We start from the raw sequence: 20,687 nt of genomic DNA, 5'->3' as shown, positions 1-20,687 counted from the left end.
TTGATTCAAAATAGGAAAAGTTCCGGATGGATTAGCAGAATTGTTTCCGATGTTTCTTGCCTCATCAATCTACAGTTCAAGATCCTCGGACATCTGCGAGATATATTGTAACCCTAAACTGGCAATCTAATATCATCTGAGGTTTTACTGTAAAAATTAAGACATTAAGAAAATAAAGGACCTAACTTACTTACTTTTCAGGCGCTACAACTTCTTCAGGATCTGCGATCCTTTGATTCAGGATCACTCCGTCTCAGTTTATCCATGTGAACGACTTACCGTCGGCCGGACTTCTGGTCGTCCGGTGTCATTCGAATGACATGACCAGCCCACCGGAACCTGAGGAGTCTAACGCGCTGTAAGGATGTGAATGGACAAAGTCGTTTTGGACAATATAGTTGTTGGTCCTTTGACCCAAAACATGTGATATTTTGGACGATTTCAAAAGTGCGGTCACCTATCGTCATCACGTCACCTTTGCGTAATTTCAGATTTGTTAGTTAGAGCAAAAAAGGGCCTTAAGTTCCAATCAACTTCATCTCTCCTCTGGTGCAATCATGCAATCATTGTCGAACCGAGAATTTTGGCCAGAATCTCCAACATGTTTCATGTCCCTTTCCCTGTAGTACGCGACTTGAGAATGAAGAATTGCTTTCCTGGAATTTCTGGAATTTTACAATATTAGATACTATTTTTTCCAGTTTAAGAAACAAATTATTGTTGTATGCAGTGTATTCGATTTATCGCTAAAAACAAGAATCAAAAATAATATTATATTTTGTACAATAAATTGATTGCATATTTTTTAAATGAGACACCAGTCAACATTCCTTGTAGTAGTTGACCGTACGAAACGGTCGCATGATAATCTTTATTCCAACGTATAAGCAAGTCACGTCCACTTTAATGTGGTTCTACTGGTATCCTTACACCAGGTGTATGCGTGCGTTTTTATGATGTTGTATTTATTTGTAAAGCACATTACAGGGCCCAGATCGAGCGATGGGAGCCTCGTAGTTTGAAAGACTGGAACTACCATTTCATTACAAATCTACATACAGCACGGTTCGCCCTACCGTACGTGACTGTCACGCCGGTAACCGTGACGGTAGAAGCAGGCGAAACCTTTTTCAACATTTAATTTCTCCTGCACCAACCGAAGCCCTTTCCGACCGTTTTGCTACCCGTCCCCATGCCCAGCCAGCTTCTACAGATCGGTGTGTTTGATTATGTTTGTCGACTCTTGGAGGTTTTGCCGTCTCAGCAAAAGGTTGCCGTTTGATTGAAGCTCATTACTTTCGCACAAATGTTTGCGAGCGATATGTTGCTGCGGTGAATGGGGTTGAACCGTGGTCAATGGATGGACGGTGCTCGTTACCCGCACGGACCGCTCGTTGGTGGGTGCGTTTGGTTCGGTTGCTTTCGTTACCAACCGTAGCACCCGTTCCGGATGTTGATGACGGTCATTATGGTTGGATTGTTGAGGTGACCGTTTATTTTCGCCCTCGTCCGTAGGCCCTAACCGGTGCTCACGTACCTTGGTGTGCTCGTTGCGTACACTGACGTTTGGTCGCGTTGGACGAAGGCACGGATCAAGTTGATGATCTTTGTGCCGGAGGTTTGCGCCAGCCTCCGGACTGTGGACACTGTTCGAGTGTTTGCATATAGCCTCGGACACCGGCGCCGGACGGGACCAATACGAACGGATCTGCTGCCGCTCGAAGTAATCTACGTCCTGCTGGCGGAACCACCTGTTGTACACCTGCTGCGGATCGATCTGCCAATGCTTGTGGAACGAAACCGTATCCTGCCGGTCGAGCAGTTCCGGTGCGTAGTCCGATGGACGGGCCTGGTGAAACAGGTTCGAATGGATGGGACGAATGCCGAGTCGCTGCAGACAAGCCGCCAGTATCATATCGTCCGGTGAGGACGCTGATGGACATTCGCACGTTTGCTGCAATGCGTCCAGTATGGCTACGCTCAGCACTATACCACCGCCACCGGTCACGTAGTTGTAGCCCCCGTCTGGGCCCATCAGATGATAGCCGTACCGTTCGCCAAGGTACAAATCTCGGTTCGCGTCGTAACAGCTCAAAAACCGCGCCAACGAGGCGGAACTGGTGAGTGGAAATGGGTGAGCAGAAGGCATGGAAGCAAAAATGAATGAAACAACTTGGTGAGAGAGAAAAAAACGACAGGACTCGGCCGTTTTGGAATGGTACGCATCAGCATTGGAATGGAGTTGCCGTTACGCTTGGGAAGTTGCGCCACGAGGGAGTCTAATTTGTTTGTCCACAATGAGCCATTTGGGAGCAGCGTTTGAAGGCGGAACCGTACGTGAGTGTTAAGTGGTATGAATTATTAAAAGCACTTACACTCTCTGATTTTTTTATTGTAATAATTTTTCAAAAAAACATTTATTAAAAAGCTGAAGTTATTGAAGCAAAGCTAATAAAAGAAAAAAAAAGGTGCTTAATTTTTTTTTCATTTGATCATAATTTAATAGTTTATTACTAAAACAAGTCATTAAAATCTGTAAATTTTCAAACTCTAAAAACAAATCCTACCAAACACGTTTTCGTACTTTTTTACGTTCAGCCCCAAAGGAACTCGCGACACCACAAAAATCACGAAAAGAGAGAAAAAAAACTTAAAAAACCATCCACTTCCATACATCAAACTTGCCATCTTGCCGCATCCTCCGCATCGAACCAGCCGTTTGCAGGGTGGTTAGTTGTAGCAAGCTAGTGGTCATTTTCACTCACCCATTCCATCGCAAAAAAAGGGAACCATCCCCCACAATAGGTCAAAATTATCGCCGGAAACGTGCCCCCCAGGGCCAAAAACGTGCGGTAGGTGTCAGTTTGTGTATTGCGCGTTGAATATTTCATGAGTGCCGCATTGGTACCCGTACCGTTCCGCCGAACGGTGGTGAAGGATGATGGTGGAGATGTAAGAACCAGACGGGAAAATTTACTGATGCCTTAAAGGATTTTTGATAAAGGATTGACTGTGGCACCCAACTGTGGTGCAGCCGGTGTAGACCGTACCGATGCTCCGCAGGATTTGTGAGCTATTTCAGGAATTATGCTTCCATAAATTGACCAAACCCCACCACCCCGCCCCAACTAAGGTTTGAAGAATTTAGTGGCCGGCACTGTATGCATACAGAGCACCCCAAAAGCGATGAAGTTCCATTGTTCCACCTGTTTGCCACTGACTTTGCTTTTGTAATGGTTTCGTTTTGTTATTCAATTGCTTAGCAGGGTTCCTGTTTGGTTGGTGGTATTGTAATTGTAAGGAACACAGGGTCCTGTGTGCACTAATTGTGGCTGCTTTGTCCACGCTTCAATCTGCATTCATCATCATACCACACAGCTTCGGTAAATCAATCTATTCGCTTGTAATTACATTTGAATATGTAAATCGCCATTCAAAGCGACCATCCGCTTCAATCCCTTACCTGAGGATCGTATCATCGTCAACCAGCATAACCCAGCGAACGGCCTGAAGGCTTCCATTATAGCGAATTTCATCACCGATCAACTGTAAAATCTCCAACGTCTTGGCACAGTGTCCCGCACTGGAGTTCGGCACGGATGTAGCGACAGTCGGTATTGATGGATCTAAAGATGCAATTGAACAACGTCCAACGGTGTAGTTTGTTAGTAAATACAAGTGGAAGGAAAAATACCTGGAAATTCATTCACTTACCATCCACATCACTGAAGTACCGAAGATGCTGCACATACTTTGTCCAAGTGTTCTTCAATGCCGTTACACGATCCTTGTGATATTTGCCGCATGTTTTTACCGCAAACATGATCTGATCAACATCGGTAGGGTTATTCGTCTGGAGGGATAAGATAGTTCATTAAAGTTATCTATATTTAGGCTTAAGTGTGTCACGAAAGTATAAATTCGCCTAAAAGTAGACAATCAGCTTACATTTCTCAGTCTATTAAGGTATATCGCAGTCCTTTAAATACATTTTTCACACATAAAGTCGTTCTTAGGAAATTAAATGATGTTGCTGACATTTGATAGACGTCCTACCTAATGAACTGTCTATCAATATTTCAGCGTATATCAAGAATTCAACGGAAGCAGTAAAACATATGCAAAGTTAGCTCTGTTGTTGATGAAAATGGAGTTAAAGCTTGGTTTAAAATAATGTTTAACCGTTTTTCTACATCTTTAATAAATGCGTCTAGACCTGCTAGACTTATGAAATATGGAAAAGGATCCTCCTAAAATGTCTCGGTATCATCTCGCATTAGGCTTTGTCGGATTATCATGTATACCAGCAGCCTTGCTGGAAGCCTTGCCTGTCGTACGTCTACTTTAGTGAGATTATGCATCAGTTACAAAACAAAAAAAATTAACCTCCTTTACACAAATATCACGCTCGAAAGGACGAATACCATCCCCAAATACTATCATCACCCAGGGATGACCCCCGGATGAGATTCACGTACATACCGGTATCCCTTTCGGTTGTGACATTAAATAAGCTTCGGGCCAAATTAGGTATGTACGTGCACACGACAGGAGGCCTGTTGAGACATATCTTGCTCTCTCACGCGTTCTCTCTCTCTCTCTCTCTGTTTCACCCATTTAATACTCACACAACTGTGGCCATCGTTCCCCACAAGGATGTCATTTCCTGTCCCGGAAGCGTAAGGTCCGGCACCATGAATCGCACAGTTCGGTAGCGCTTTGGCGCAGAAGTAGCGACGCGGTTGCAACGGAAATCCCTGACCATGCTGCCACACGGCCAGCGCAAATTCGTGGGCTGCATCGATGAAGAAATCGGACAGTGCTGGCCGGGCGGCACCGTCCGATAGCAGCTGGACCAGGTGATCGACCAACGGTACGGTAAGTGCGATACCGGCACGCAGATAGGGATAGAGAAAGCTGGAGGGATTTTTGAAAAATGCGAAATGATGAATTATAGTTGCCTCCCGATCGTACAGTGGGTAGCCGAGGAACAGTTTCTGCACAGGATGAACCCAAGGAGGAGGTGAAAAAGGACAAAAAAAAACACGTTAGAGTAGTAATGTGAGTCAACACGTGCCAACAGGCTCGTGTGCTGGTTGATGAAACCGACGTGATCTTCTCAGACGAGAATCCTTTCGTTCCGGTGACGGGTGTGTTTGGATACCATTAGTGAATTTTGCATGTGTAGCGATTGAAAAGTGTTTGGAATGGTAGCGGCTCGTAATTCTTCCTTCAAGAATAGAAATAGAAAGCTTCTTTCGGAAATTGCTTCCAAGTTGCTTCCCTGTTGGAAACAAAGGTTAAAAAGGAACAAATGAATATCAATTGCATACAATTAGGCGCTTAAAGCAAATGAAACATTCCGATTTCCCACACACTTTTCAAATTGTTTCCTACACACTACTCCGGAACGGATGGATCTCTACACTTTTACTCCGTTTCACTGCATTCCATCACCTACCTCCCGGTAATCCTCGTTGGCCAAATGGTGCGCTAATAGACTCACGTTGACGTGGCTCTGCTCCTCGCACACGATCAGCCAGCGGGCGGTCCGGTGCGTCGACCTGAGGATGGACGCCCGGATGTGGCCAAGGATCGGTGTAATCGCCCATGCACCCTCCTGCTCGGGGAATAGTTCGTGCGTGAGAAACACGTTATCCGGCCGGCTCGGTGCAATATCCTGTGTCGGTGGTTACAGAGAAGTGGTTGCGATTAAAAAAATGGAGATAAAAAATTAGTTAGCTATAGATACCAGTAGTAGAGTACGAAAGGGAACCAACATTAAATCCACGCTTTTGTACAAACATCAAGGTTTTTTTTAGGGAGGAATACAAAACAAAAACGAAAACGTGTGACCAATAATGAAACTCGTACCAATTTCACCCGCTCCCAACGGAGGGATAATCAATTTTTGCATATTTTATAAGCGTCGCAAAATGCATTCTGCCAAAAATTTGTGTACTCTCCCGTTTTTTTTTTGATGCGTCCCAATACCCACCGGGAATGATGCGGTTGAATTCCCGCGATAAATTGTACCCAAAACTGCTGTATGTAGATAACGGGGACAAAAATTTGCGAGCCCCACGAGGCAAAGTGGATAGAACAAAAAAAAAAAAACAAGATCCATTTAGGTATGATGATGAAGTAAAAACGAAAAAAAATCGCACACCTAGCCAATTCGTGGCCATGGTGAGCAATTCCCCCTGCGTACCATTTTGTGGAGCATTTCTGATGGTTGAGGTGGAATAAATTTACGTTAGCAAACCTTCCCCAGGGATGGCTCTTGAGCAGGGACGCTTTGTTGACAAATGTGGGAGGCAAACATTGTGGCCAGTTTCACAAGTGATCAAACCACACGCATCGGTTAGGATCGGGAAACGATTCGGAGAGGATAAAACTGAAAGGATGATAGACCGGGCACGGGTGGAATTGTGTGTATATTTGGTTACAAATTAGGAATGGTATTTGGTAAAAAAAATGAGGCAATTGATTTTTGCGGTACTGATGCAATTGGGTTTGTGCTGACCATTAAGGGAATGGAAGCGAGGTAGACATTATGTGCGGAACTGTTGCAATTAAGCTGTGAGATATTTTTAACACGAATCAGCATATTGAATTTCTACACATGGCAACACACACTTGCACAACCAAATTGGGTTATGTTTTTTTTTAGTCGAAATGCAATAAATATATCGATTCAAACGAATACCCTGCGGGTGCGTTGATGGATAAAATATCAAATTTCCTGATCAACATTTGCGATCAATTGCTTACTGAACGTTTGGTAAATATGTTACTCCGCGGAATTACAAGCGGATATTATTATTAATTACAAAACATATAGTTCTATTCCATGTGCCATTTATTCGGATGTTAATCTTAAACTACATATTATAATTAAAGTGTTGATTTCAAAATATCCCATTAAACACGTGTAGTAGCGAATTTCGTTAGAATTGCATAAATTTGTTCGCAAAAAAATCTAAAACCGCGTGAAATAGTATTTAAGTATCTCCTATGTTGTTGTCTGAACTTTGTTATTTGAGGTTGATCAATCTGTAATAAATGCTGTATGTTTCTCTAACGAAGGAAATAACAATTAAAAAATATTACGCTAAACGTTCAACGATTTTGCACCGAACAAAATGAATAAAGACCATATTTGTCGTTGAATAATTCGTGAAAAGATGGTCAAAAAAGATGTAAGAAAAAATTGTAATGATTATTTAATGTAGAAATTGTTTGAATTTTAATTACATTCCACTTATTAGTTCAATTTAAATTTACTTGTTTTATTTGAATGTTACCAACTCAATCTACCATATTCGTATTTTAAAATTGCACTTTGAAATAACTTTAAGTACAGTGCAGTTGCAAGTTTACGCTTGAGAGTTCCACCGTGTCCAATTCTTCACTCACCTGATCCAGTTCCCTTATCTGCTCGACGATGCTTCGCTTCAGATGCCGGGCTCGTGCAGCATTGAACCGGGCCGGTTGACTTAGCACCAGGAACGATAATTCATGGACGGCTGTAAATAATACGGCATGCGAAATGGTTTCCCGAGTTAGCGAGTAGTTTTAAATTCTCCCTTCCCTCGCGACCCTTTTTTTCCTGGCCTGCCCTACACGTGAAAGGTTGTACGTTTGCCGACAGTCTGGTACCGGTACCCAGTAGACAACGCTTTTTTTTCTGCAGAGGAATGGTGAGAATTGGATGATATAGGAAGATACTGTTTTTGGGAAAGAAAATGGGGATAAAATCGTGATGCACAAATCTCAGCCACTTCTTTTAGTTTCAGCAACGAGAAAATTCTATAAGGAAAAGGCTATCACCGCACAGGGTGCTTTCAACTATCCGGGAAGGAAACATATTAACTGTGGATAGGATATGAAAAAAAAAACACGAATAAGAATAAATTTGGTGAAATACAACACAACCGATCAAGATAATAGTGGCCAATTTATAATGCATCATAATTCCAAGAATGGATTTTATCTAACAAATTCACTGTCTTTTGTTTTGGATATCTACACGATAAAAAGAATAAAACGATGATATACATTAAATTGAACCTTTAGAGCAACTCAAATAATGCATTGAAGCTTGAAATATCGCAACGTTAAGCTTCAAACCAGCCTTGTATGGCATATCCTTGTTCGATTAAGTTGTCCTTTATTCGATAAGTTAGTTTGTTTTGAAGTCTTTATCACAGCCGCATCTGTTCTGTTCCGTTTGTTCATTGTAACGAAACTGCATTCCGCATTTGTTACGGAATTTGCCAAGAAAAAAAAATCCCTCCAAAGATACATGCAAGCCTTTAAATTTCCGTGAATCAGGACAAAAAAAATTACCCCGCTATGTGCACATTTAGTCGAACTTTCGATGTGAAAAGTTGCTCCATTCAGTGTGGTTAAAGTGCAATGGCGCTGGTGCATGACACGAGAGTGTAAGTTTTCGGCTCCAGTACAAGACCGTTAGTCCAAATCGTCCTTACCGAGGCAACGATCCAAAAAAACAGCAACAAAAAAAAAAGCGATCCCATATGTGTTTCGGGTGGAAAATGGTTGTTAAAGTTGCGATTAAAACTAACGCCATAGGTTTGGTAACGGGTTCCGAGAGGCGGAGGATGTTCCGAAGGCTAATTCGTGCTGTTGTCTTCTGTGCTGTATATCGTAGAAGGTGAAGATAGTGGAGACAACATTCCATGCCAGACTAATTGTGGTTGACTTCTAGCACCGGGTGTAACATACGGAATGATATGGACAGAGGAGTAAAGGGATAGAGGGAGAAAAGGTTGTTTGCACACTTCATTTACATTTGACTGCAGAATGAAGTCAAAAACTTTACTCCTGCAAAGTTAATGTTGACTGTTTATTTAAATTGCTTTCATTCGACCGGTTTGCAACATTGGCCAGCTTATAGGGACAGTGTATCGTGTACGATGTGGACCTTCGGTATTTGTGTAAGGCTGAGTGCACTTTATAGAATTGTTGTTGTTCTATCGAATGAAGCTTATCAAATGTAGCATTTGCACAGTTGCAGTTTTGGTTAATTAATTTGACAACTTTTTTTTGAATATTTCATTGTTTTCTGGTGGTTCATGTGGTGCCTTGACGTATACACTAAGGTGTGGTTTGATCTGTTATAAACAATTGAGCTAAATTTCTAATATTAATTTTGATTTGTTGTGAAAATGTGTTTTAATTTCGTTTTTTGGAATTAAACCTCTTAAAAAATATATATTAAAAGTGCCTAAAAGTATGCAATTTGTGTTACAAAATTATTTCGTTAGCATTCTTTAGGGATTTTTCCCATAGTAATCAAGACACTTCACTTCGATATTTGACTATTGAATATCACAATGTACCAACAGAATATCACTTTAAATTGTGGAGCCATTTTAGCAAGATTTTGAAGTTCTTAGAACACGTCCCGATCAGACTCAACGCTCACGCACGTTTCATCAGCATCGGTTGAAATACGTCATACCGTCTTAAAGAAGATGCCTTCGGCCATCGGACAATATTATTTATGCAACAACAGTATTTTGCTCCCAGACGAGCCGGTCGACGTCAATGTCAACATACGCTTCTGGGTGGTTCTGCACCTGCACGAAATAGGCGAGTTTGTGGATATGAACCAAAGTCGAAACCATCCGGCAGATACACCACAAAAGATAGCCTGGAGCGGGAAAACTCTCGTGCGATAGACACACATAACACACGGTAGACAGGAGAACAACCGACAAGGAAGGTGAATATGAATGGAACAGAAATTAGTGCAAATTAATATCGATAAAATTATGCTTCCCAATCGAAGTTTTCGATGTGAGAGCGAAGTTTGAAACCTGCAAGTGGGGAAAAGGATAGGTGGCGAGGAGGTGCTTAGGGGCTTTCGGAAAACGATCTGTTTTCCGATGGTCTAAATTCGGCATACCCGGTGGGCAAAGTGGGAAAAAAAGTTTTACACAGGAATAACCAGATACGCACCAAGAAACACAAACAGTACAGGGTGGAAAAAACTCCTCTCCGCTCCCTGGTCCGTAATGGTTCCTTTGTATCTCCGGAGGGAGCTTGAAATTATCATACCATAGTTTGGTAACGTGCTCCCCAGCAGCACTTTCCGGAAAATTCGCTGCAAAGCGACATCCGAACAACGTACGAGTAGAGAACAGTACCGGTTTCTACAGCATGAAGTACGCCGCGGGTCCCTGCTCGTTTTGCAGCCCACCGGTGGTCTAAAGTCCATTAAATTGGAATCGTAAACGCAGACGATGTCCCGGTGGCAGGCTCATCATTATGGAGAACGCTGCGATTCGGAAATTGTAAATGTGAAGGGGTTTACGGGGATGGCGTAAGTGCTTATGGCGGAAGGATGGTTAAATTGCGCCGGAAACGTATAAGGGTAAGATCGGGAGCAATGCGTTTGACAGCTTTGTTCGCCGAAACGGTTCTATGTGGAGGCATTTAAACGTTCTTTAATGTTCTTAACGGTGGGTTTCAGCTATTTTCGGGCAAAATGTTTTTGCTATGTTGTTTGTTAATGAGAAATGTGCCAAAACACGAAATATTATTTTCCTTTCGTTTAACTTATTTCATGGCAAATAAATTTTTAGATGTAAAATATTAATTAGGAAATTGGAAACTTTCATAAAGATATGAATAGAAATTATCCTAACAGTTTGAAAATTATACTAGCAACATGAAAAATTGATTATATTTAAACTCTGGCGTATTATGGAATTTATAAATATTTGTTAGTTAAAAAGAAATAATTCCTTTGGTTAAGTGAATGTATTACTGATATTTCAATAAAATCTACCAGTTGTAATAAACGAAATAGAATAAAGAATAAATTTGAAACGTTAATAAATCTATATAACAGCCTAAATGTTTGCAAACTTCATCGGGAAATGTCCTTTTATTACGTTGTATCAAACTGTCGCTTTGTGCGATTATAAAAACATAAAAATATACTTAAAAAACCAAAAAGAAAAGAAAAAAGGCGAACAAAGAATGGCAAAAGCAGAAAATTATTATTAACAGAAGCATAATAAACTAACCAACGTTTAAACATTAACCCAGTCCCAGTAACAAACTGTACTAGTATAGAAGCAAAACAAACAAATCGGTGTCCATCAAACACAGCCACACAAATCCCATTTTACAATCAATGCAAACCCCTTTCTACTGCGAACAGGCGAACAAGAAATGACCAACCATTATGCCACTGACAGCACACAAAGCGTAAATGTTACCAACAGTTTTCTTTTTCGCGTCGACAGTCAACGAATAAAATCGCAACGGAATGGCTTATTGGTGAAGTTGTACAACATTCTCTGCTCGTTTGCCCCCCAACCTCTCACCATCCTTCCTAATAATCCGTTTCCTCGCTCTTCGAACGAATTGGGTTGATTGTGTGGGAGAAAAATGTGTGGATCATGATAGAAAATGATAACCGATAGTTTCGGTAATCGTTGCAGACACACCGTACCGAGAGACGAGATCTCTCGTTCACGAAACCGTAAATTGTGTGCGGTTTGTGTATTAGTTGGGATAAAACGGAACGCTAAAGTATGTTGTACATGATGGCGTACGGCGGTATCAATTTTCATTTAAACTTTAAATTATTGCAATTCGAGCAACTTTCAAACGAACGGCGCCGACATTTGGCGCGATGGATATTCACGGTGTACTCCTTGGGTGTACTGGCGTAAGGTGTACTGTTGTATCCCTTTTTATTTTGGGTTTTTGGATCGATTCTTGCCGGTTTAGAAAGTGTGATACAGGTGAAATGAAGCGTAGCAACGGTTGGCTGAATTTATGTGGCTTTTGCACACCGAATGTTTGGTGCGTCGAGCGCCAAGATAGCGCCCATTCGTTCAACCACGACCGTGTGCTAGTAACAAGATAAGGTACCAAAATTGATCTGTTTCATGAAGGAAAGATCTGGTGCATACTTGCACACGGTTCAGCGCAAAAAGCGCCAAGCACACCCTCTTAAGGCAGGCCCGAGATTATTCAGGACCGACAGATAGGATGCCCAAAAATCAGCCTCATTATCACCCGCATGCAACAAGCTTTGCTCGTCGCGAGATACGATCTTGACAGCATTATCCGGCCGTGGGGTGAATTATTCTGCAAAGATGCGCCCGGGTGACACACCTTGAACGGGTGCTTCCACTAAAGATAATGGCCATGCTAAATTATCGCTTTGCTACCATTGCCTCGCAGCAGAAAGCCAACGACGATGACGCTGTTGCGGCGATGATGATGATGATGGTGATGATGATGAGGATGTTACCGAATCTTTTATGCTGACATTGATTTTGAGATTGTGAAGGTAGTGACCGAGAGAAGCATGGTGTCGGTAGAAAGGGGTTTTTTTTATAAAGGTAAAAGACCTTCTGATGCTTGTTGGCCGTTGAACGTTTGCTGAGCCGAGTGGAAAGAGAACAATTTAAGGTATTACCATTCATCAACTAGGTTGTGCAAACATAGGTACATATAGTGTGGAGCAATAGAGCACTGGTGCCGAAATATAACGACGAGGGTACTAACGTTGTTTAGAATGTGGTTTGCTAGCCATCTCAAAGTTGAGGTAAAATGTTTAAGAATAGTTTTTGACAGTTTTAAGCTATTCGTTTGATATGCAGTGAATATTTTTATGCTGTTAATACATGTCTTTGTTAGTAATTTGAAGCGAAAATTGAAGATTAAAATAGAAAATATTTCGTCTTTTGAATTATTTTTAGACGGAAGAGTGGTTTCGAGTATGTTCGCCTGGCAATTGGCAATATATTTTAGTTAATCTATTCCACTAGAGTTTGTCTACTCTACAATTAACCACTTAAAGAATTAAAATGTGTATTAAACTGGATTCTAATACCTCGCCAATAATCCCCAAATATTTCACTTAAAAAAGAATTAGTATACCTTCAGGCGTTGTGTGCATAAGACGCGCTCAATGGAATTACAGCGATGGATGGATTGTGACACAAAGCGGTCATTTGGATTTATATTTTTTTTTTCAAAGTATAATGCCAATAGTTGTAAGGGAAGGGTCTCTTTAGCATGAAAATATTCTTTCAAAATTAAAATTATTGTTATGTTTTAAAATTACAAACAAACAAATTAGCTATTTAATCCCGATTCATTCATCATCATGCAATGAACTGATCTCGTTTCAGCCCCAAAAAACAGTCATTAAAAATCAACGTAAAATGTTTGTTTGCCTTTAAACAGTCGAGATGCAATCATTCACTTTCATGCATGATTAATTTAATAGGCAATCGAATAGATGCAATTCGATTGATGTTTGATCTAATCATTTGCAGCAGTTCGTGTCATAATTGCTCTCAGTTTCGGTTGTAAACTTTCATTACATAAACACAGCACAACACATTTAATGGCACAATAAATATTGCGTAATAAATTATCTTTTCTTTTAATGGCGGGGAAGTGCAGTTGCATATTTCGTTACTTTTTTAAGACGAGAAAAAATGCTTTGATAGTCTCAAGACTGACAAAAGCTATGATTTTTAAAATAAATTAACAAAAAGCATGATATTCTCTTCAGCAGTAAGGTGTTAATTGTGGAGTTTACTTGATTAACTGGAACTACCCATGTTCACACTTGCGCTTATCATTTGCCATCGCAAAAAAAAAACTCGTGTGAGGATTAAACCAGCAAGCAGTACCATGGCCATAAGTGGAACCGTATAAGAAGCTTTAAACCGCTCCAAACAGTGGTGGAGTATTTATTGCTGCTACTTGTAAAATACTATAATTAGAATAACAAAAATAATTACCATTCCTCGGGCTCGGGCACAGCAAAAAAATAAAAAAGAGGGAAAGGAAAATAGAAAATGGTCCGCTTTGTTACGCCTGCCAGCAGCAGTAAATGTTCCGCACCTTTTCCGCACTTTCGTGTGAGTGCATAGCGGTTGGTTTCCTTTTTTTCCCCGCACCGACATGGCGAAAAGTGCGATAATAAATTCATTCAAATTAACATATACCGCTTAATCTTTGGTGTTTTTTTTCTGTAAATGTGTGTGTGTGTGTTTGCGTTTTGTATGCCGGAGGGAACATTTGTGGGGCTTCGTACGTTTGTCACCGTTTGCGAATGCTAACGTAGTGTAACTGCAAAAAATGCGCCCACGGTGGGACCTACGGGTAAAAAACGATCCGTGAAAAGCGACGTAATGAGCACCAACCTACGTAAATGCACTTATTTTCATTGCTTATTTGTATCGTTGGCTCCATGTATCCGTTAAGTGTGCTTGTTTTGTGTGTTGTGCAAGTGCTTGTAATTTAATTTAAAGTTACTTTAGTGGAGGTTTAATAAGCAACCAATTATTTTATTATTTTACTTTTAAAAATACTGCATCGTTTTATAAAGATTGTAATAAATTTGATAAATTTGTATTTTAATAGCCTGAGGAAAAATTGTTTTTCTTTATTCGGTTGCCAGGATAAGGAAAAACAATATGTAAATATATTGCATAAATTTAGGTGTTTAACAGCTTCTATAAATGTGCACAATAATACAAAAAAATGTTTCAAGCTGATTTTTTTTCGTGAAAATACTATAAAAAATCTAAAACTGAGTGTAGAATATACATATATACCTCTATAAAGAATTGTAGAAATAAAACAAAAAACTTTTCTATAAGGTGAAAGATTGGTCGTTTGTTACGAGACATTGGCAAACTTATTGTTAATCGCAGGCAATAATAAAATATGAACACTTTTACCGTGTTTCGTTAGTAAAAGGACTAACATCGCACTAAAATCCGTTACCCGAATAGGTGCTGAAAATTAAAAGCGTTAAATCGCGTAGCAGAAACACGATCCGCTTGTGCATATACCCGTTTTGATGTTTCGAAACCAGCGGAAGTAGCACAAACAGCACATTTGCAGCCGCTAAACAATTGGAAAATCATCCAAAAAAGGGGTGGGAGGAAAGCTGGGGAAGCGGTTATGAGTGGTAGAAACTAACAGCAACTTCCACCCTTGCGGCATGGGCCCTTTGGGCAAGTTTTCATAACCATCAGTATACCAGGGTGGCACAGACAGGGTAAGGGTGCTTTTTGGGTGAAGCGGAGTGGTGAGAGAAATTGTGGCAAGCAAGTTTTCATATCCCCGTGTAAGCTAATTGAAGTGGAAATTTATGACCGCAGCACCCCGAAATAAATTGTCAACGAGCGGAAAATTTAGTGCGGCCTAGAACGAATGAAGCGGAGCGCCTTTTTGGTGGATTGGTGCGCGAGGAAAACTGGGTTCCCGCTTTGTCCGGGTTTTCTCTATTTCCTTCCATTCTATTCCGCACCCATATAAATTGTACAGTTACACCTCGTTTCTTGCGAACTGGCCCTCTATGTGACATTAAAGCGAACCAGGTGTCCACAGAGGCAGTGCACGCATCCTTTTTTCTGGTTTCGACTGGAACGCCCAGGTAAGGTTTTTGACGATGGAGGCGCCCAGTGGTTCATGGTTTGTCATAACGAGCATTTTCCGGCCAGAGCCAGAAAATTACCCTCTACCAAACGGACTGGTCTGACAATCTTCCCTCGCGTTGGTGCTATATTTGCGTGCCGGGGGGAAATTATTTCCTTCCATGAAGTATAGACGGTAGACAAAATCAGCGCATTTGTGCTAAAGTTGCTGGGCCCGCGTTGTTCGAGTAAAATTGTGGAAAAGCGTAAAATTCGACCACAGGTTTCTGTTTGCACCTGGTTTGCACGGTACATGGCAAATCAGCACGGACAACACAGATTCACCGACGTACCACACACACACACACACACTATCAGCCCATCTCGTTACACTTTCTCGCGAACGGTACGCGGTTCGATGACAGCGTTCCCGAGGCCGACTTTTATGATGTTAATTATGACTGCAATAAAACATGTAATTAAAACTAAAAAGTATAATTAGCTCGAAACGCTCCGTCTGCGTGGCTACGGTAGGTGAATCGATTCCTGTCACTACTATCGCTCCTGTAACGGTCCCGGTGCAGCACCTTCCGTGCTTTTATGTACTGCAAAAAAAAAGCTGACAAGGAAATTTCAAATTTCCACCCACAAACTTATTCCTGCTCTCCCATCCCCCCCCCCTTTTCCATCGGTTATGCAACCGCGTGCAAACTGCAAGTTGCAACTGTAAGCACAAAGAGCCTCCGCACTTGTTAGAATCGGGAGGAAAAGTTTCGCAAGCGAATTTGCATTTCAAGCCTAGGTTGGGCTGTATATACGCCAGCCGGGGTAAGCATTTGATGAGGAAAAACAGGGGGATGGGGCACTTTAATAATATTTCGTGAACCTGTTCCGGTGAAGCTGGCAAAGGTGACCTACCTACCCAGGTGCCTGTTTACTGCAATGTTGCTGTCATTGTTAACTGGTTTTGCATTTAGGTGCATAGTGAGTGAGTTAGTTTGTTTATGGTTGTTTGTTGTTAGCTTCAAATTGTTGGCCCGATAATCATAGTGTATACCCATTGGGGGAAAGTTTAGCATGAAACGGGCCGAAAGAAGGAATTCAAAAAGGTTCACCAAAAACGATGGATGGGGAATGGTTCTTGTGTTGTTTTAACGCGTTTTAACACTTGTAATTGGTGAAAATTCCAACAAATACTCTTCGGATTTTGTAAAAAAATATTTCTTACATTCTTTCAAGGTAGTTAAAGTCAAAATAAAAATTATAATTTAACAATTAAAACTAAATAAAATAAAGGAATATTTTCTAAAGAAATGAAACCACAAGAAGAGCCCCTATTATCACTAAATGGATCGGATATTGTAATACAATCATCTTAGGTAGATAATATTAAAATAAATATTCAACGATAATCAATATTTAGAGCCATTTTGAGTTAATAAAAAAATAAATAAATAAAGAAGTTTAATTAAGCCTGTAAGTTGTTACAAATAAGTACCCAAAAAGGAGAGTAACATTCCTTTAATTAACTTTTAATTTTAAAATTTTAAATAGAAGTAATGAAAACTTTATAAAATACCAGATGTGATAAAATGTTGTACTCATAATGCCTTTGTTTTTGGATGTTCTCTGTGGATGTTGTTAAAATGCTCCCGGGAGTTGTCACAACATCACAGCATTATTAGTTTCTCTTCTGTATAGATTACCCCACATAGACCACAACCATCATTGAAATCAGTAGAAGCATCTCAGTACAAAAACACGATACCGTAACAAAACATTCTTCAAACAAAAGAAAACCATCCGAGACCCACAAATGGATGTGTGACGAACAGTGCTCAAGTATTGCTATTTTACGGTGAAGTACAACAGTCAGCACTCAGAAAAGGGATGGAAATTACAAATTAAACGGTTGTGTTGATGAAAGCTTAGAAGGAGTGAATGGAAGGAAATGAAAACGGTCAGAGACATTAAATGGCAAATTTCAAAGAGATGGTCAAACATAGGTACAACAAACAGGAAAATCGTGTACAAATAAAGAATGAGCTAGATTCGTTTTAGGTTAAGGATTCAGGATGAAAAGTAATTTTTAATTATTAAACGTGTTCTGTTTTCATTTTCTTTTTTTCTTGCAAATAGCATCATTTACAATTTAAATTACTTTTAAATATGATGTACATGTACAAACCAAGGTACCGGCCAATAAATGATAATGTTCATCAACGTACCGTATGAATGTCAAATTAATTATTTTCTTTACCGTTCGCTTGTTAGCTGAAAAGTGTTTGTTTCTGTCCATTTTTCCTCCCGCCTTTTTTTTTTGGCCGGTTGTTGTTTGTGTTTGTCCATCCGCATCCGGAAAAGTAAAACCACAAAACCGAAGGTAATGCCATAGTGCCACAGCGTTACAGTAATATGGCAAACGGATGATCCTGAACGGTTTCGTCATACCTTTCCCCCCCCTACTCCGTGTATTCTTTCCCCCAAATTCCATCTCTCAGCACTTTATACTTACCGAGCGCAGGTGCGACGGATGATGGTAGCTGCAGTAGCAGCAAGACCGGAAGCAGCAATGCAACTCTATACATAATTGATTCGATTACGGGTCCAATTCATTTTCCACACTACCGAGTTTTCACGACCGTGTCGTCCTTAAACCACCTTTCGATATACACCGTTCACGTGTGTGTGTTTTACGGTTTGTTTTGCAGTGTTTGATGTTTGGTTGTGATTTAAACCCGGTACGGTACGATGATGATGGCGCACACGTGTGTCGATCGTGTGTGATTCAGTAATGCGGATATGTGTATGATGATGCACTTTCCTTTTTTTTGGTTCCAACTTTCCGACACACTTTTTCTGCCCGTAAATTTCACTTTTTAACAGAGTAAATAATTAAAAATAATTATTAAATCGAAAGCTTTTAATTTCCCTTACACACGCACACATGGGCATTTGGATAGTTTTTCTTTGCCCACTCTCGTACTCATTATAGTAACAGTAATGACGACACAGGCAATGGCGAATAAAAAAAAACTGGGGGATACTACTGGGATACTTTTATGGATTCAGTATGAATTGCTTTGTTTGGTGTTTTCCGCGCTTGGGTGGCGCGGCGGTACGTTTAAAAAAAGCCCCAAGGTGTAGAGCGGATAAGTTGTCACTTGTGGTTTCTCGCTGCACTCGGTGTATCGTTTGCTTACGCCTCGCGGGAAATTTATACTTCCATCCAAGGCTCCACTCTTCACAGGATGGTTTTAAGCGATGTGTGAAGGTGATACGTTGATTCGATACGACCACGATGCTGGTAGTGTGCAATTTTGCTCGGACGGGTGAATAATTTATGCCACCACTAATTGCTATGCGGTATCGAGTGGTTGCAAAATTAACAGCAAATTCATTTGAAGAAGTGATTTCCGATACATGGATTGTATGGAATCGTCGCTAGTTGACGAGCAAACCAATTCCAGTTCGTCCGTTCGTCCGCTGCACTAAACGTTATCAGTTTTTGCGCAAAAATATTTCGGACGCGTCAGATTTTGCGTGACTTTTGTGTGCGGTGGAATTTGGCTTCTTATCAGTACGAAATGGTACGGGAGGGAAAGTGGTACCTACAAATGAAGCTACACTTGTGGTCGGTATGGTATGTGAGCACGCACTATATTTAATATTAAGCACCGGATTACTTCACATCGCACAATGAAACACAAACGAATCACGCTGAAAAGATCGTCCTTGTTGTGTTAAACCACCCAGTACGTGCAGCAGGTTAAACCACACTCGAACGACTGTCCGTTTGGGTGCTATCCGGCAGACTTCCGGACCGAAACCAATAGCACGAATGTAAACAAATGGGTTCATTTCGGTTAGCCGATACGCATTGCGCAAACTCACCGACCTGTGGGCGCGATTCTGGTGCCGTCTGTTCATCCCCAACGCGTGCATTGTTCGTGGTGGAATGAACAAAAACAAATAATCGGTTCGGTTTCGTACGGTTTTAGCTGTTTTTTTTTTGGTTTTCTTCTATAAAGCCGAAGCTATGTACGAAGCTGGAGGGTTTAAAACGTCCACGTGCGAAATTAGAATAGGAATTATGAATGTTTTTTTTGGTGGAGATCGTTGGAAATCTTTGTAGCAGATTTATTTTTAATTATGGTGGAATTGAAATTACGTTTCTAAAAATGTTTCAACAATTCAAATTCACATTCTTTGCTTCACATTTTTATTTCCACGAAAGAAAAGTATCTTCTGTTTCTTAAATAAATGATTTAAAAATAGATTTTTTTGATAACAGATCATTTCTATTGTAAAATTTTGTTAACAGCCTAAAGGTATGCAATTTATGCAACAAACATGGCTTATTATTTATTTATTAATGTATAACGGAAACATGTGAGAATATTATTACTATTATGGTTTTAAGTACCGTTTTAAGCATAAAAGAGTTCAATGATACGATAGCAAGTTTGCTAATACGTTTGCTACAACCATGCTTTGAAGCATCTTAAACCCCATTACCCATTAACGCCCCATTACAACTTCCGTTCTATGTAGTAACCCCAACATACACATTTGCGCTGCAACTGTTTTCCGGGTTCGTTACGTTCGTCCGCCCGAAAAGACACTTCCCGTTTAACGGAATCAAATGTTCATGGAGGTGAACCCGATTTTGATACCCGTTAATACTAAAACCTTCCTATTAACCCTTAATAGTACTGCATTATGGCTTACCGGGTTCCATTGCGAGTAATAGTTACTTTTGCTATTACCCGACCATTTCGCGTGAACAACAAACTTCTCGTATAATTGGGTTTAATGAGCCTTCATTTCCTCCAAGCTTGGGAACATAAAACTGGCAAAGATTTTAGCATAATCTTGCATTACCGGCAAGCTTTTTTGGGTGAGGTTAAATAATTAATCCACAGTAAGGGAACAAAATGAACCAAGAAGTTAAAAGTTTGTGTAACAACTTTTTCCGAACAAACGTCAAGAATTGTTTACCGTGCAATTTTATATGTCTTATGTCGGCCACTAGCTTCAGTTTTGGAAGAAAAGTTGGACTCCAAGTTCGGTTTCATGCATCCGAGAGTTTTCTCCCATCCCGCGCCACCAAATAAAGCCCAAATCGGCGTGCACTACTAGCTCGAAAGGAATGCTCCAAACGGTGGCTTCAAAGCACCATAAATTATGCAGTCCTTTAAAAAAAATCCTTTTTTCTACCTCCTTTCTTTTATCTCCTCTCGTACCAAT

The 20,687-nt window shown here is 40.6% G+C and overlaps 1 protein-coding gene across 4 annotated transcripts; it reads right to left on the bottom strand.

Annotated features, from left to right (window-relative positions):
• Positions 1 to 248: 248 nt before the first annotated feature.
• LOC125766590 (beta-1,3-glucosyltransferase) lies at positions 249 to 19,299 on the bottom strand. Of its 4 annotated transcripts, none has more exons than XM_049432752.1 (8): positions 19,049 to 19,299; positions 17,953 to 18,312; positions 7,420 to 7,529; positions 5,462 to 5,680; positions 4,629 to 4,997; positions 3,715 to 3,853; positions 3,464 to 3,626; positions 249 to 2,117 (listed from the first exon to the last, which is right to left on the bottom strand). In XM_049432752.1, the coding sequence occupies exons 2-8, from the start codon at positions 18,023 to 18,025 to the stop codon at positions 1,208 to 1,210; spliced, it is 1,983 nt and encodes a 660-aa protein (XP_049288709.1). In that variant the 5' UTR covers positions 18,026 to 18,312; positions 19,049 to 19,299; the 3' UTR covers positions 249 to 1,207. The 4 variants fall into 4 exon arrangements, with proteins under 4 accessions (XP_049288709.1, XP_049288708.1, XP_049288710.1 ...); XM_049432751.1 differs by having other exon boundaries at positions 19,053 to 19,299; XM_049432753.1 differs by having other exon boundaries at positions 19,116 to 19,299.
• Positions 19,300 to 20,687: the final 1,388 nt, after the last annotated feature.

The sequence above is a fragment of the Anopheles funestus genome, chromosome 2RL (genome assembly GCF_943734845.2).
Source record: "Anopheles funestus chromosome 2RL, idAnoFuneDA-416_04, whole genome shotgun sequence".
Classification (NCBI taxonomy): domain Eukaryota; kingdom Metazoa; phylum Arthropoda; class Insecta; order Diptera; family Culicidae; genus Anopheles; species Anopheles funestus.
The sequence above is the reverse complement of the archived record's forward strand: the minus strand, read 5'-3'. Positions and strand labels throughout refer to the sequence as shown.

Coding starts and splice junctions, on each gene's coding strand:
- LOC125766590 (XM_049432752.1), bottom strand. CDS start 18,025: ATGTATAGAGTTGCATTGCTGCTTCCGGTCTTGCTGCTACTGCAGCTA. Junction 7,530..17,952: donor ATCCGTCGCACCTGCGCTCG/GTAAGTATAAAG, acceptor TATTATTTACAG/CCGTCCATGAATTATCGTTC. Junction 2,118..3,463: donor GACGATGATACGATCCTCAG/GTAAGGGATTGA, acceptor TCCACTCACCAG/TTCCGCCTCGTTGGCGCGGT.